The sequence below is a fragment of the Poromitra crassiceps genome, assembly GCF_964638095.1.
Source record: "Poromitra crassiceps genome assembly, chromosome: 11".
Taxonomy (NCBI): Eukaryota; Metazoa; Chordata; class Actinopteri; order Beryciformes; family Melamphaidae; genus Poromitra; species Poromitra crassiceps.
The window spans coordinates 45577476-45593938 of NC_139643.1; the positions used below are offsets into that span (position 1 = coordinate 45577476).

At 46.5% G+C, this 16463-nt stretch overlaps 1 protein-coding gene across 1 annotated transcript in view; it reads right to left on the reverse strand.

Annotated features, from left to right (window-relative positions):
- The window catches only part of macf1a (microtubule actin crosslinking factor 1a), a gene marked incomplete at both ends in the record, with an annotated part of 152551 nt that overhangs the window by 17293 nt on the left and 118795 nt on the right, over positions 1 to 16463 (reverse strand). The window contains 11 exons of the mRNA XM_083646050.1: positions 1638 to 1841; positions 2917 to 3135; positions 3234 to 3461; positions 4171 to 4377; positions 6103 to 6329; positions 7474 to 7558; positions 8298 to 8624; positions 9232 to 9391; positions 11009 to 11175; positions 13244 to 13414; positions 13958 to 14119. Coding sequence (XP_083502176.1) covers positions 1638 to 1841; positions 2917 to 3135; positions 3234 to 3461; positions 4171 to 4377; positions 6103 to 6329; positions 7474 to 7558; positions 8298 to 8624; positions 9232 to 9391; positions 11009 to 11175; positions 13244 to 13414; positions 13958 to 14119 — 2157 coding nt within the window. The remainder of the gene's footprint in view (positions 1 to 1637; positions 1842 to 2916; positions 3136 to 3233; positions 3462 to 4170; positions 4378 to 6102; positions 6330 to 7473; positions 7559 to 8297; positions 8625 to 9231; positions 9392 to 11008; positions 11176 to 13243; positions 13415 to 13957; positions 14120 to 16463) is intronic.

Here is a 16463-nt window from a genome sequence, read left to right on the forward strand (position 1 = left end):
ACTGGTTTTAAGGACTTGGATCAAGCCTAGTTGCAGACTAAAACGCTGGTTGTTGGAAAGAACTTCTCAGTCTCAGACTAGGTTTAATCCATGTCCACAAACCTACACAGGAGCAGATCGTTTCTACCAGATCTTAACTGGAGTTTTGGGTCACTCAGGGTTGGTAGACACCAGGTTTGGATCAATATTTAGATTATGATGAGCAAAAGCCAAGATTTTGCTGAAAATCTTGTGTACAATCGCTGCATTTGTGCATCCAATTTAGCACCTTTACAGCATATTTGACTATTTGTCTGGTGAGATTAGTATTTGATTAGAGCTCGACTAGCACAAGATTAGTGTTTTATTATTGATTGGTACTTGATTAGTTGATCAAATCCCGTCATCAAATGCCACCCTGAGTGCCAGTTTAGTGTCTAGGTCAGTCAGTGGTCTTACCTCTACCAGCTGGGTGATTGCAGTGAGCAGTGACCATGGAGGAAATGGTGGTGGGGCAACACACACAGCACATCCACAATGAACGAGGGATGGGATGGAGCAGGGAACACAACAGAGAGGGAGGGGTGCAAGGGTGGAGGTGCATAATGAGAGAGATGGGGGTTAATTTGAGGGTGAGTGAGGGGAGGAGAGGAGGTGGTGTGGGTGTGGTTTAGGGTGGATGATGGAGGGATGAGGACAGTGTTGATGTAGCAGGTGGAGGGAGAGAAGGAGCGATATGTGGATTTGAAGGTTTGAAGGGGGCGGAAGTTGGAGAAACAATACAATGAGTTAAATCAATCAGAGACATGCACACAATACAAACTGCCAGCAGGCAATATTGACGGTACTGCAGCAACACTCGTGAAGTGAAGCGCCGCATACAGAACGCAGAATGTCGGTAAAGGAGACTACAAAGAAGATGGATGTTGCCTCCAGTAGGTGGACATGGTATGAAAGAGAAAGTATGAGCAATGGATTTGATTAGAGCCACATTTTGAAGCGGCAATAAACGTACTGCCGGCTGTGAAGGAAGACTAAACCGTCTAACTGTACCACAGCATCTACGCCTCTTGATATGACTTTTGATGTAAAATGATATATACTCATACTATAGAATGTACAAACTACAAAACACAGCGTAACGCAAGAAGTCCAGGAAATAATTACTCAAAACAAAACTACGTATTGACTGAACTGATAAGATAATAAATCCTCACGATCATGGTGTTTGGTAGAGGAAGCACGTACACACACATAGACTTCATGCTGTTATTTCAAGCCTTTCTGTCTGGTCCGGGGCAGCAGACACCAAACAACAAGTTATAAATCAAACCTGGGCCAAATAGGATTTACAAATAAATCTGACTGTTTGTATCAACCTGCCATGAGAGCCAGATGGTTGTGGTATAGCTGATTAGGACAATGCAGATAGTGTCAGTTAGGCTGTTTAGTGTCAGTTAGGCTGTCATTCACTGAAAATAATTTCACACGTTGGCTGACTGCCATCCCTTCTGGCACTCACTGTTTTGTCCTATGCGGCAGACGCCAGCCATTTGATACCCAAGTGGACTAAAACAAACCATCAGATTCATTCATTTATCTGAGCCAGGTCTGCCGTTAGCACACTGTGAACCTCCCAAACCGAGCAGTAAGTGTACCTGTGCAGACTGAGACACCGCCTCGTCCAGCGAAGTGGCGCGACCTTTGACCTCCTCCTTGATGGCCAGGTAGCGCCTCTCGGCCTGGCTGAAGCGCTGCGTCACCTTGGCGCCCTCCTGCAGGCTGAGCTGGGCCATCTGCGGGCCGATCTTCAGAAGCTTGTCGATGTGGGGCTTGTGCTCCGCTATCGACTCCCTCAGCAGCTGAGAGGGAGGGAGGGAGGGAGGGAGGGAGGGAGAGAGGGAGGGAGAGAGGGAGGGAGGGAGGGAGGGAGCGACAGACAGGAGGGAGGGAGGGAGGGAGGGAGGGAGGGAGAGACAGACAGGAGCGAGAGCGGAAGGAAGGAATATGAAAGTAAAGGGGGTGATTAGAAGCAGAGTGAGAGAATGATTTTATTTTGCATTTAAACATGGTAAATGGTAAAATGGTAAATGGCCTGCATTTATATAGCGCTTTTATCCAAAGCGCTTTACAGTCAGTAGGTACATTCACCCATTCACACACCGATGGCGGCAGGCTACCACGCAGGGTGCTGGCACACCAACGGGAGCAATTTGGGGTTCAGTGTCTTGCCCAAGGACACTTCGACATGCAGACTGGAGGAGCCGGGAATCGAACCACCGACCTCTTTTATCCAAAGCGATTAGTGGACGACCCGCTCTACCTTCTGAGCTACAGCCGCCCAAACATAAGATAGCCATTCCCAAAATTAAGAATGCTGTGGCCCAGTTTGAAATCTGAAAATCTCCTGCGGCCCACCCAACCCTTTAATCACAACTCTGATCAACACACAAGACTAAGATGAAGTATTTCCCTATATAGTTTGCACATCTTATCTGTAAAGAGGAGCATTGTGGATACAAACATAACCCATTTTCATTCAGATATCTTGAGGTGAGAGGTCAAGGGACCCCTTTGAAAATAATTTTTCCCTTGCCAAAATGTAGCCTAACTTTGGAGCGTTATTTAGCCTCCTTCCCGACAAGCTAACATGACATGGTTGGCACCAATGGATGCCTGAGGTCTAGTTCTAGTCTGCATCTAGTTTCATATGATACCATAATCTTTCACTAGCCTTCACTATGAAATCGGGAGACTAACGGGAGAAATCTCCTTCATAGTCCACCAGGGGGCCGCAACCCACACTTTGGGGAAGCATTGGCATAAGCCTTTAGCTCAAAGTGACTTTAAAACAATGAAAAAGATTGTGCATACTTTTGACTAGTAATGTACGTTTGCACCAAACTGGCGTACTATACACTGCCTCATGTCTCTTACCCTCATCTGGTCCTGCTGCAGTCGGAGGGCGTCCGTGTCGATGGCTGGTGGTGGCAGCTGGGTGATGAGGGCTTCGGTCTCTCCCAGCCACGGCTCCAGCTCCTCGTAGGTCTCCCAGAAGCGAGCCACCAGAACCTGGGCCTGCTCCAGGGCCGAGAAGCGCTCGTTGTGGCTCTGGCTCACCGCCTCGTAGCGGTTGCTCAGAGAGTTTGTCTTCACCTGAACAAGAGGATAGATGAGGACAGAGCGTTATTAAAGTGATAATCCTCCTAGTTTCCTCTCCTCCTCTACTACTCTATAAGCACCGATGCACTCACCATCAGCGTATCTTTCTGGGCGTCGCTGCACGTCTCCAGGATGTCGTCTCTGGTGCCGAGGAGCTGGTCCACGGTGTCTTTGTGTCTGATGATGTCGATGTTGAAGGCCCTCTGGACCTGCAGCTGGGCCACCGTCACGTCGGGCTCCAGGCTGAGGGGACCCAGGGAGCCCAGCTTACGCTCCGTCTCACGCACCCAGGCCAGCTCCGCATCCACCGCCTCCTCGTACTGCAAGACGGGAAGAGGTTATGGTTAGTATGTTAGAATACTCTCAGTAACCGCAAGGGAGAAATTACATTTAGTAAGCGTATAGTATAACTGCATAATAGCGTACTCATAGTAAACAGAAAGATAATTTACATTGGGTAATATCACACAAACTACTTCTAAGACTACTAAACACAAGGGAGAATGACAAGTTAATACAGTAGATGTATAGAATTAGAACTATAAGTTGTACACATTTAAAACTGCACTAGGCAAGTAAGTATTTGATGTAAAAATACACCCATCTTGTCAGCATTAAATTACAGCGAAGAAGGCCTCAGCGCCCCTAATGGACATGCTGTAGATTCACCTTATTTGACCAGATGAATCCATCAACAAGACACGACAAATCAAAATCAAAAGCAAAAGCAAAACTTGCTTTGTTGTAAAGCCTGAGAGACCGGCCTCGTTGGTAAACATGAGCATGCTGTGTATACAATTATATATAATATATATATAATTACCTCTCACTGTGTCATTTGGTGCCATCAATGTGCTAAGCTGCCTAGTGCAGCTTTAGCAGAAGATAGAAATTATTTCTGACATCTTGATTTGAATTATAGTACTGATACTTTGCACAAAGATATCAGCAAAAATATAATTCAGTCAACATTCAGGATTACACCTCCTACACAATATGAGCAGTGACGGTTGAGGCTGCTCGCAGTACCTGCTGTGACCTCTGGATGGCGGCCTGTACCAGCCGAACCCGCTGAGTGATGGTTTCGTCAGCCTGGCGGTAGCGCTGGTTGCCGTCGGCGACCAGGCGGTCCAGGCCCTCGCGGGCGCGCCACGGCACCAGGTCCAGCAGGGCGCTGCCCACCTCGTTCACCGTGTCCAGAACCAGACGCTTCTCTGCAGACACTTTCTTCAGCTCCTGCAAGATGGGAGGAAGGTTCAGTTAAGCCTTAATGGGTTATATGATACAACACTGTTATCATGTTGCATGAGAAATTAAACAGGGTGATGTAATGTTGACAGAGCAGATAGAGGAGTATAGCTCTGGTCTGTGTTGACACATGACACACCCACTCTCACCCACTCAAACTGTGTCCTAACATCCAAGATAGGTTTCCACAAAGATCACCCAGAAATAACACAAGGGACAGTTACATCAGATCCTGTACAGTACACTGCTGCTGTCAGGTCTGAAGTGTACAGTTGCTTTTACCAAACAGGTACCAAAACTTGGCATGTCAATCTGAAAGATTTACTTTTTTAAATGCAATCATATCCAAAGTATCATGCAATGTTGTTGTTAGTGGGCAAGACTGTATTACTTCTCAACACAGACAGCCTTACAAGTTAAGGCCAAGGAATTGGATGGCAGCAAGGAATTGAAATGTCAATATTTCTTGTCCAATCACTTGCAGATGGAAAGCGTAACGTCATCTACAGTTTCTACAGAGATGTTACTCTGGCTGGAATCATTATTGAAGAGGGAGAAATGGGGGAAATCATCATCTCTCAATAGTCTAGAGAGTCTAGACAAACTTCATAAAGTCTAGACTCTAGACTCTAAGTTTGTTATCAGGTTGCCAATGAAGAGCTTAAGTTAGCTGCTTGAAAAATTACCATGATGTGTTTTTCATCAACCACTTTGTAGAGTTGTTGTCACCTTTTCCAAATGGCTGATGTCTCATTCTGAAATCAAACTAAACAATGTCTCCCTGCCAGTGAAACAGCCAGTTGGAACAAACTCCTTTATAACACGCAGCAATGCAATGTGGTGTGTTAGTGAAGGGATATGTAATATGCACACATGTTGTTTCCTTATAGCTGTTGTTTCAAACACTCAGTTTGAGCTACGTGACTCACAGTCATAAAGCAGGAAGCAATGAGTGTTATGTGACATACTGGAATAGATTCATCATCACATCTTAACCCATTGATACCTAACCCATTGATATCCCTCATTTGTGTGTGTATCCCTTTAAGACCGCGGTTCGCGGTCTTAAAGGGATACACACACAAATGCTGCATCAGGTATCAATGGGTTAATACTGTACTTTAACTTGTACTGGCTGGCAAGTGAGTATTTTATTTTCAGAGTTGTAGACTAGCACCACGCTTCCTCCGATACATGTGCAGTCGCCAGCCGCTTTCTCTTCTGACAGCGAGGAGTTTCGCCGGCAAGACGTACAGTAGCAGGTGGGAGGATCAGGCTATTCCCACCACCAGTTCCCATCCCTCCCAAACAGGTGACCCGACCAAACAGAGGAGGCACTAGTGCAGCGACCACCAGGACACATACCTCACCGGCCTCCCACCCACAGACACGGCCAATTATTGTGTCTGTAAGGACGTCTGACCAAGCCGGAAGTACCGCTACCGGGAATTGAACCCGGGTCTCTGCAGTGGTAAGCCAGTTCTTTTACATCTACACTACCCAGATGCAAAGGGATACAAGCGTACATACAACTGTACATTATGACTGTCCACAACCATACTGTACCTTCACTCGCCCTATCTCTCTCTCTCTCTCTCTCTCTCTCACACACACACACACACACACACACACACACACGCACACGCACACGCACACGCACACACGCACACACACACACACACACACACGCACTTCCACTCATAGCCCTCCCACCTTCTGTCTGTCCTGGTAGGCGGGCGTTGCGTCGGGCTCCATGTTGTTGAGCTCCGCCTCCACGGCGTCCAGCCATTGGTTGAGGTCTTCGTGGGCGCTGGCGAATCGCGTGGACAGCTGCAGTGCCTGCTCCAGCGTGCGGAGGGCCTTGCTGCTGCCGGACGTCATCTCAGCATAGCGAGACTTGATGCCGTCCAGCTTCTCCTGGATCAGGAGAACCTCCTCGCCTGCAGGGGGCGAGCAGGACACAGAGGTCAGGGGTCGAAGGATACTATTTCGATTGAATGTATTTATCTGATAGATGGTTTTCACTGAATTGTGTTGGGAACAGTTTGGAACCTAGCTTATGTCCTGTCAGTTATTGTATTAGCAAACACTGCAAAAGGAAGTAAGTTGGGGGCCATTTTGGAATGTTTATGTTGTTGAGTTGAAACCATATACCGTACTACAGTACATACTTTCTCTCTTTTTTTTATATATATTTTTTTAGTTTTTCTCCCATTTTCTCCCCAATTGTACTTGGCCATTTCCCCTACTGTCCCAGTCTGGTGAGAGTTGTAGACTAGCACACGTTTCCTCCGATACATGTGCAGTCACCAGCTGCTTCTTTTCACAGCGAGGAGTTTCACTGGCAGGAGGTATAGTAGCGCATGGGAGGATCACGCTATTCACCCCAGTTCCCCTCCCCAGCCCCAGGTCTTTGCACCAGTAGAGGCACTGCACAGTCAACATTGCTAATAATATGAGATGTGAATAAAAACACAAAACACATGTGTGGTTCACCACTGATCTAGAAATGTGTGGTTAGGATGGAATCTGAGTGTTGTGTATCTGCAGAGGCAAGCGGAGGTCTTTTGTGCAAATACACACAAAACATCATTTGTCCCAAAATGACTCATTAAAAGGGAACATGTGTTCAGCCGGAATTCATACACTGTATGCTATTTTTGTCATTTTAGATTAGTCCTTCTCATTTCTAAAATGCCTAAATTTCACAACACAGCTTTAAATATGCAGGATATTGACTGATTTATTGGTTGATTTTATTTGCTGATCATCAAAATATACAAAAGATAATGACTCCAGTCAACTTATATTCCAGTACTTTTTTTTTTAGAATCAAGGATAACAGAGCAAAGCTGGACAGCTTATTTGCATTGTGTTCATGTCCAGTAAGCTGAATAGCATCATGCTGACAGGAATCTTTTACCGTAGATTCTTTATATCTTATTTGTTTATATTGTATATTTGTTCTAATCTATCACCTTACTTGAGCACCAATCACACCAAGTCTTGGCGAATAAAACAAATGTGATTGTGATTCTGACAGGAGATACATTAGATGAAGCCAGGTTAGGAGTCTGAGGTTACCTGTGGTCTGTTTGAGTAAGGCTTGTCCATTCTTGATGGCCTGGTCCACTGTCTTCTTCCTGCTCAAAATCTCCTCATTCAGAGACTGAGGGAAGGGGGACAGCGAAACATAGTTAACACCCATAAAGTAAACCAAAAGCCCACTTTCATTTATGCTATTATTAAACCACAACCATATCCATAGCCTGCATCTTCTCTATGACTGTTTTCACAAAAACTGTTTAAGCTCCACAGTTCAGGGGGGAAATAGCGGAATATTTAAATAACACTGATTATAATGTTCCCTTAATCAACACTGACATATTTTATATTTACACCGTATGCAAATGATAAACAAGTCTAAACATTTTTTGTAAGAAAATAGTTATAAAAAGGATAAAATTGTACTACTGTGTTTATGGTTCATCTGTTCTCATATTATCAAATATTATAAATAAATATTAAATATTAAATATTAAATATTAAAATGTTAAATATGATCAAAAGCTCATATTACCCCCATTACACAGTGAAAATATGGCATTCTGCCATGTTCTAGTGTATGATTCTGATTTTTGTCAGCATTCATAGCATGACCTTTTGGAAGGAGATATTCTTTAGTTTGCAGTATATCATGTAGTGTAATAGAAAGTCATACCAGCATAAGGTTTGCAATTTACTTATACATTATGTCCATGACGTAAACATATCATTACTTTTATGTTTGTATCTTTGTTATGAAAAGCTGTGTCACTTTTCCTAACAAAGTTACAAAGTACTGTAATGGTCTTCTGGAGAGAAACCCTTGTAGTTTGCCTGCAGCCAGCGTGCACAGAAAGTCGTACCAGAGTGACTTTGTGTTGCTGGGCCAGCAGCTGAGGCTGGTAGGTGTGCACGGAGACCTGAGCCAGCCTCTGAGCCACCTCGGCCAGCCAGTTCAGCACCTCCACCTCGTCCTCCCCAAACAGCTGGGCGTTAGCCAGCGCCTGCTCCAACATGGCCGCCCGCCTCCTGCACCAGTCATCCAGCTCAGAGTGCCCCGACCGCACCGCCCCCACGCGCTCTCTCAGCCAATCGCGGTCGGCCGCGCAGCTGAGCGGGGTCAGGGATTGGCCGAGGGACTCGAGGCGGTCGACCTCGGCTCCCCGTGAGGACACGCCCTCTTGGAGCGCCTGGGAGGTGTGTGTGTGTGTGTGTGTGTGTGTGTGTGTGTTTGAGGGGGAAGATGAAGGGATGTGAGAAAAGAACAAGAGGGACAACAGAAAAACAAATGGATAAAAACTCAAAATGTGAGCATGCAGATGACAAATCATAGATCAACAAGAAATCAAACATCATCAATGAGTAGGTGAAAATGAAATAACTTGAAAGATGAAAGAAATTAACTGAAATATAATGAAAAAAACTCAACCAAGCATGACTGCAGCAAGGTAATGTTTGGGTTGTAAATAATTGCTTTGTTGAGTGCGTGCATATTTCCCTCTGAATTGCTTTGAGTGTACTGCTAACACTGTTTGCGTGCGCGTGTGCATGTGTGTGTGTGTGTGTGTGTGTGTGCGCGCGCACAAATTTTCCTAACTCTTACACCAAAATCATTGTTGTTCTTTTCTTTATTATTAAGCCTTATTTTGCCAGGCAGGTCAATAATTCACACAGTGACAAATTGGTCAATGCGGGGAACGAACCTGTGACCTTTCCATGACAGGATGGCCTCTCTCTAACCATGTGGCCACGCAGCTACTGCTCCCCCCACCCCGGGGCACTGTATCTAAACAGTACCTTGTGCTTGGTGATCTGCTGGGTGATCTTGGCCGTCTGGGTTCCCATGGGCTCTGCGGAGCTCAGGCGTCTCTCTGTAGCGCTGAGCCACTCTCCCAGTGGCTCCAGGGCTTCATGGAACTGGAGGGCCAGAACCTGCAGCTCCTCCAGCTGCCTCTGCCTGAAGGAGTGGGAGAGGAGAGCGTGAGTGCTTTTATTGGCATTTCATTGCTTTCATCGATTTTTTTGTGGTCTCTTTTATTACTCCATTGCGCCTGTTCGTGTGCTGTCCCCCCCCCTTTTGTGTGTGTGTAAAAACTGTTTATGAAATGTCATTGTACTGTATCTGATGGCATTTTAAAGGATTTCATAAACACTGAGATCAAATGTATTATTACAGTGTGCATGTGTGCATGCCTACAAAAGAGAGAGGAAAAGAGAGGGGAGCTTTAGCAAAGTGGTGAAAGATGAGAGAATAAGTGTGTGTGTGTGTGTATATAATCAGTGTGTGTAGATAATATTGCATAATGGAACCCAAGTATCTTCCAATGTGTTTACAGAGACAGCGCTGGTGTTTGTGTGTTGCATACGCTCGCAGCATTTCTGTGTTAGCATAATGGTTAAGTGTTGCTAGTAGACAGTATAGTAAATCCCACAGACATGACAGGCGTTTACGCAGGGCCTCACAACAAGGTGTCTGGCATGCATGCCTTGTAAACATTAATAATAGCCACCATGAGATTTCTTTACATGAGCATAGGCTATCCAACCTCCTCGCTGTACTGTGTGTTGGTGTGTGTGTGTGTGTGTGTGTGTGTGCGCGCATGTGTGTGTGTGCGCGCGCGTCTCTGTGCATTCTGTATCTGTTCCCAGAAATTATTACTTTTCTTTTCTTGGTGTGTAGAAAAATGACTTTTAGACCATGTGATGCCAAGGTTCAGCATTGGAAACCAACACTAATGAAACAATTTCTTCTCTAAGTACAGTGGCATTCACCAGAATCACACAGAGATGAAAAAGGAAACAGGAAGTGACCACTAACTGTCTATGATGACACCCTAGCAAGGCACACCACTGATTAGGTTCCCAAGCAAACCACATTATTTCCAGTAAGCCAAATCCATTCTGTAATTTTAAGCTTGTTAGCTGGGCTGATTTTTTTACATACTTGGCTGCCTTAGCTGTCAACAGATGGTCAAATGTTATGAATGATTACTTGGATAATAAGCAGCTATGGGGGAACTTTCACATTGCGTTGATTGTAGCGCCGCCGCCTGTGGACAAAAGTGGTACTGTTCGCCCAGAACGAAAACTGCATTTCCTGAACACCGAGGCTCCTCCCACTGGCTGAGCTGCATCAGGGCTTCTCTGAGTCAGCGATCCTCCCCCACTGTTTTACTGCATAATGTTAACATTACTGCTTCATTCGCCGGCCGGAACAAAAAGTTACAACCTGTTTCACACGGACGTTACACGAGACGGACGCTCTGCCCGGTCAGTGCAAGAGGCATTTGGAATAACAATATAGAAATCACCAATCTCCTCGCCGATGATCTCATTTGCTGATGTAGTTAAGATGTGAGGCATCAGTCTTATATTTAGACTGTTTCATATCCAGTTAAAAGTTCCTCGTAGCTGCTTTATTACTGATGACTTTACTGTGGAGCCAGCTGACCCATGTGTATTTGGGGGGACCTGGGTTCAAGCCGGGGGACCCCACGGCTTGAACCCAGGTCCTCTGGTTGAAGGAGAGCCGCCGCCACTCTGCTTCCCCCCTGTGCTGTATAAAGGGCATTACCTGCCGCTGGCCTTGTCCAGCAGGTGGGTCCATCTCTCTGCCAGGCTGTGCAGCTGGGTCTGGATCTTGTCTCGGTCCTGGCTCTCCGCTGTGGCCGCGATCCTCTCTCCCTCGGCGCGGATCATCTCCACCGTGGGCCGGCGGTCGTCTAACAGCCTCTGGAGCAGCTGGAGGAGGCAGAACACACACCGTTACTTATTAGAGCAATTAACAGCTGAGAGGGTGCTCTGTGCAGTGATTATGGGTATGATGTTGGGCATCATTATCGACATGACCAAAGTCTGCCAACAGATCAGTTGAACCTGTGTAAACGAACACACATGCATTTGACGGAACGAAGCAAATACGACTCGTCTTCCCCTCACTCAATCGGCAAGATTGAAACAAAAAATATACGTACATTTATGTGAGGAAAGTATGCAGGTATTAGAGTGAGGAGGATTATTGGTCAGCGTGAAATATACTAAGATATTGTTAAATTGAAGCTTTAAATATGTCAATACGTTAAATATGTGAGCTCTATCCAAACTTTGTTTTTAAGGTGAAGGGGTTTTTGCACTGTGGTAAACCTATAAATACGTACACCATACTGTATGCGTTTGAGACAGAAATTAATTGAGGGAAAATTCACTCTTCTTCTGTCCATCTCCAGGTCTCCCTTCCAACAGATCCATTTTGGAAAACATTACCTATGCTAATTAGATCAGCTAATATGTATCTCTAAAATGTAATGGATACAGTGTATGAACTGTGTCATTACAGTACGTCCTAGCCTTAAAAAACAACAACTACCAAACATTTTTGCAAGGATAGGTGTGACTCTTTAAATATTTTGTTCCAAAAATAATTTAATTTTGGAAGCAACATTTTCTTTTTGTTTGCATGGGATTTGACTGTTTTTCCATCGACAACATCATGCATCGCTTTGACTTGCTTCCTTCCTCTCTGCTCGGAATCATTCCTCACAGCTTGGTTCAGGCACCTCCTCCATAGTTTCCTCTCTCTTTCTGACCCAAACGGTGACTCCACTCTCTCCATCCCGGACGTAAACATGGCTGATTGATCGCTGGCCCAGACTACCCTGCTCTTATGCACACAAACACGGGAAGCGTATGGGGGATAAACAGGGACAAGTGTTTGTGTGAGTGTCTGTCTCCCTGAAAACAATACCAGTCCACCAGAGTGTGCGTGTGTGTGTGTGTGTGTGTGTGTGTGTGCGCGCGCGTGTGTGTTTATGCCAGCCTGACTGGCAGACTGTCAACTGGGTCTGTTTGGATGCCAGGCAGACATATCATGGTGTGTGTGTGTGTGTGTGTGTGTGTGTGTGTGTGTGTGAGTGCGTGTTTCTCATTCAGATCTATCTATTGTTGCTGGGTGAAAGACATCTGAATATCAATGATGGCTCAATTCACTCTGCGTGCTGTCTAGACAAATTCCTTCTCACAATTATGAATTCTAGCAATTTTGATTACAATTAATTGAAGTTGGTGATACATTGTATCAATTCAAGCTGGCAGGCCACATCAAAGCGAGAAAGGACACAAGCATATGGGCGGCAGTAGCCCACAGGCGACAGAATTGGGCTCGTGACCTGATGATCACTGTGTTCAGATCCCCAAACTGAGAGAATATCCGGATGAGGAAACACCCTTAACCTGACGTTGTCAGATGGCTTGTTTTCACATAACCATCTGGGAACGAGTTGCTCTGGAAACCGTTTCAAAGGGGCGGGCACTTTCAAAAAACTACTTGGCATGGTGATTGGATGAACCATCCGTCTATCACGGCCTCGCTTCTCGCTGTCGTCACACCTAAATCCCGCCCGTTGCTGCATCATAGGACGCTGATTGGTTGGGATTCAAACCAATAGATTGGAGCATGGCAAGATAGATTTGTCATGTGATCGTGATCAGAAGGTTAGAACAGTCTCTCATCGCCTATCAACTTCTGCCAAGGTGCCACTGAGCAAGGCACTTCAGCTCAATCAGCTTCCCCTGTCAAACAAAGTCACACCTGTTGTCATCCTCTAGGTAGACTTTCTGTATCATTTGTTTGATTATTATTATTATATCCTATGCATTACCACTCACAGTTATGTATTGACGCTGTTTGTTAACCCTTTGTGTTATTACCCATGTAGGTTAAATTCCGTTAGGAGCGACTCATCAGTGCCTCTCTCCCTCTTTCTGTCGCTCTCTCCATCCTTCCACCCACACATCCATCCATCTCTCGTACCTTTTGTTCCTGGATCTGGGCCTTGACCACGCGGTACTCGGCAGACGGAGGCTTCTGATTGGCCACCAGCTCCTCGGTGTCGCTCAGCCAGCTCAGCAGAGGCTCTAGGGCATCCTGGAACTTCCCACACTGCAGCAGGGCCTCCTGCAGCTGGGAGATCCGCTCTGCCACCTGGTGGGGGGAGGAGGAGGAGAGAGATGGCTGGGAGGTCAGAAGTGAAGCCGAGGAGCTCAAGAACCTCAGGTGAAGAGAGAATGGTCATGAAGGACGGCTTGAGGACTTCATGAAAGCAGTTTGGAGAAGAATTTATGATTTCTTTTCTCCACCAATGTACTTGGCCAATTCCCCCCCCTGTCCCAGTCATTGCTCCACCCCCTCTATCCAACTGGGGAGAGCTGTAGACTAGCACATGCTTCCTCCGATACATGTGCAGTCAGCCAGCCACTTCTTTTCAACTGACACTGAGGACTTTCACCGGCAGGACGTAGGATCACGCTATTCCCCCCCAAGTCCCCCCCCCCCCAAACAGGCTCCCCGACTGACCAGAGGGGGCACTAGTGCAGCGACCAGGACAGAGGGAATTGAACCCTTGAATTGAACCCTACTTGATGCATTTCTCCACTTCTTCCAAGTAGATTTGTATAGTTAATGTTATAGGAAACACACACACACACGCACACACACACACACAGACACAGGTGCACACACACGTACCCTCTTGTTGAGTGAGTTCCATCTCAGGTTGGTGGTCTCCAGGTCGTGCTCCAGAGCCTGGGTGTCTGTGTGTTTGGCGGCGCTCTGGATCAGACCCTGACCCACCGCGTTCACATGCTGCAGCCTGGGCTGAATACTGTCCACCTGCTCTCTCTCCACAGCCTGGGAGGAGCGAGGGAGGGAGAGAGAGAGGGAGGGAGGGAGGGAGGGAGAGAGAGAGAGAGAGGTTAGATTCATGTAAACAGCCATTCAAATATATATACATTAATATACCAGGATGCAGCCGAATAACTCAATTTTGTTTAATTCACATGGTATCGATGATTGAATGAATGAATGAATGAATGAATGAACAGACGAACAAATGACTGAATGAACAAATTAATTAAAGAAGTAAAGAAAGAAAAGATAGAGTACCGGTAGATGGATAAAAAAAGAGTCAGAAATGAAGAAAAAAAATACACAGCATGGAGGATAGTAGTGAATGCAGGCAATCAAACACATACACACTGATGGAAGTGAACTGTCTTCACATGCACACACCCCACTGGAGAGAGAGAGGGAGGGAGGGAGAGAGACAGAGAGAGAGAGAGAGGAGGGAGGGAGAGAGAGAGAGAGAGTGAGAGAGGGATGTATAGAAGAGATAAGAGATGAGTGTGGAACAGGAAGTGAAGTGGAGAAAGGGATGGAGGGAGGAGAAAAAGGAGGAGGGGGAGAGAGAGGGAGTGAGAGAGAGGGGGAGAGAGAGAGGAAGAGAGGGGGGGGAGAGAGAGAGGAAGAGAGGGGGGGGAGAGAGAGAGGAAGAGAGGGGGGGAGAGAGAGAGGAAGAGAGGGGGGGGGAGAGAGAGGGAAGGAGAGAGAGTGAGAGAGGGATGTATAGAAGAGATAAGAGAGGAGTGTGGAACAGGAAGTGAAGTGGAGAGAGGGGGATGAGGGAGGAGAAAAAGGAGGAGGGGGAGAGGGGGATTACAGGGATTAGGGAGTTTGACGAGTAAGGGGATGGCTGAAAAAGGCTGAGTCGACAATACACACACACACAGACACACACACACACACTAACCAGATGAACACACACACACACTAACCAGACGAACACACACACACGTATGCGTGCACACACCTTTCATTTGATCACACATACACTCGCAAACACACCCAAACTCACACACATGCACGCACGCACACACACACACACACACACACACACAAAACTTCGCCTGTCTAGCCACATTATGCGCTCTCTCTCTCTTACACGCACACACGCACACGCGCACATGCGCACACACACACACACACACACACACACGTCACAGTGGAGGCTGGAGCCATCTTGTAATGACAATAGATGCAGCCATGCACACTAAAGATAAGCAGACTTGACTCTGTGGCTGAAAAGCAGTGAGCAAAGCCAACACAGCACCTCGTCCACAGTCACTCTCTACTAACTGCTTCTCACAGCTGGGCCCAGGCTCCTCCCACAGGGCTCCACACAGTCTCCAGCAAAATGAGCTAAAGTTGAGTTAATTTAGCTAGAATTTCATTCATCAGACATTTTCCCAATTCAAGAATGAAAATTATTCTACATTTCTCACCAGTGTGATGTCCTCAAGTATAGTGTAGAGACAATTATACAAAGAAAGAAAATCAACAAGTCCAGGTTTGCGTCTGTGGCCCTGATGTAAGATTGCATGCTTTTCCATGACTTTCCATAACTAATTGAGATGGCTCCCATGATGACCTATATAAATCTACTTCCTTCCTGGTTTGTTCATGTTGTTTTTCTTAACGAGTAAACAATCTGGTGTGCAACAGTTGTCCTCGCTGTGGAGAGAAACAGCTGATCACCACACTCTAATGCAAAGAATGTGTGAAACAAGTTGGAAAATACAATCTGGTATATAGTAAAGTAACTGTGATATTTCCTGCCTTCACCAGAAAAGTCATCAAATTTCCAGACTCTCCCTATGCCCTCATCCACCGACCAAAGAGTCCTGATATTCCACAGATTCCATTAACCAGCAGGAGCCCCGACAAAAACCTCCCCTACGGGGGTCCCCGACAAAAACCTCCCCTATGGGGGTCCCCGACAAAAATCCCCGACAAAAACCTCCCCTACGGGGGTCCCCGACAAAAATCCCCTACGGGGGTCCCCGACAAAAACCTCCCCTATGGGGGGTCCCCGACAAAAACCTCCCCTATGGGGGGTCCCCGACAAAAACCTCCCCTATGGGGGGTCCCCGACAAAAACCTCCCCTATGGGGGGTCCCCGACAAAAACCTCCCCTATGGGGGGTCCCCGACAAAAACCTCCCATATGGGGGTCTCCCATATGAGGGTCCCTGACAAAAAACCTCCCATATGGGGGTCTCCCATATGAGGGTCCCCGACAAAAACCTCCCATATGGGGGTCCCCGGGGCCAAATCCCATCAAACTGTGGCGCTAATGCTATTATTTGGGGGGTCGGAGACATGAAGAATCCCTGACATACAGAGACACACACACACAC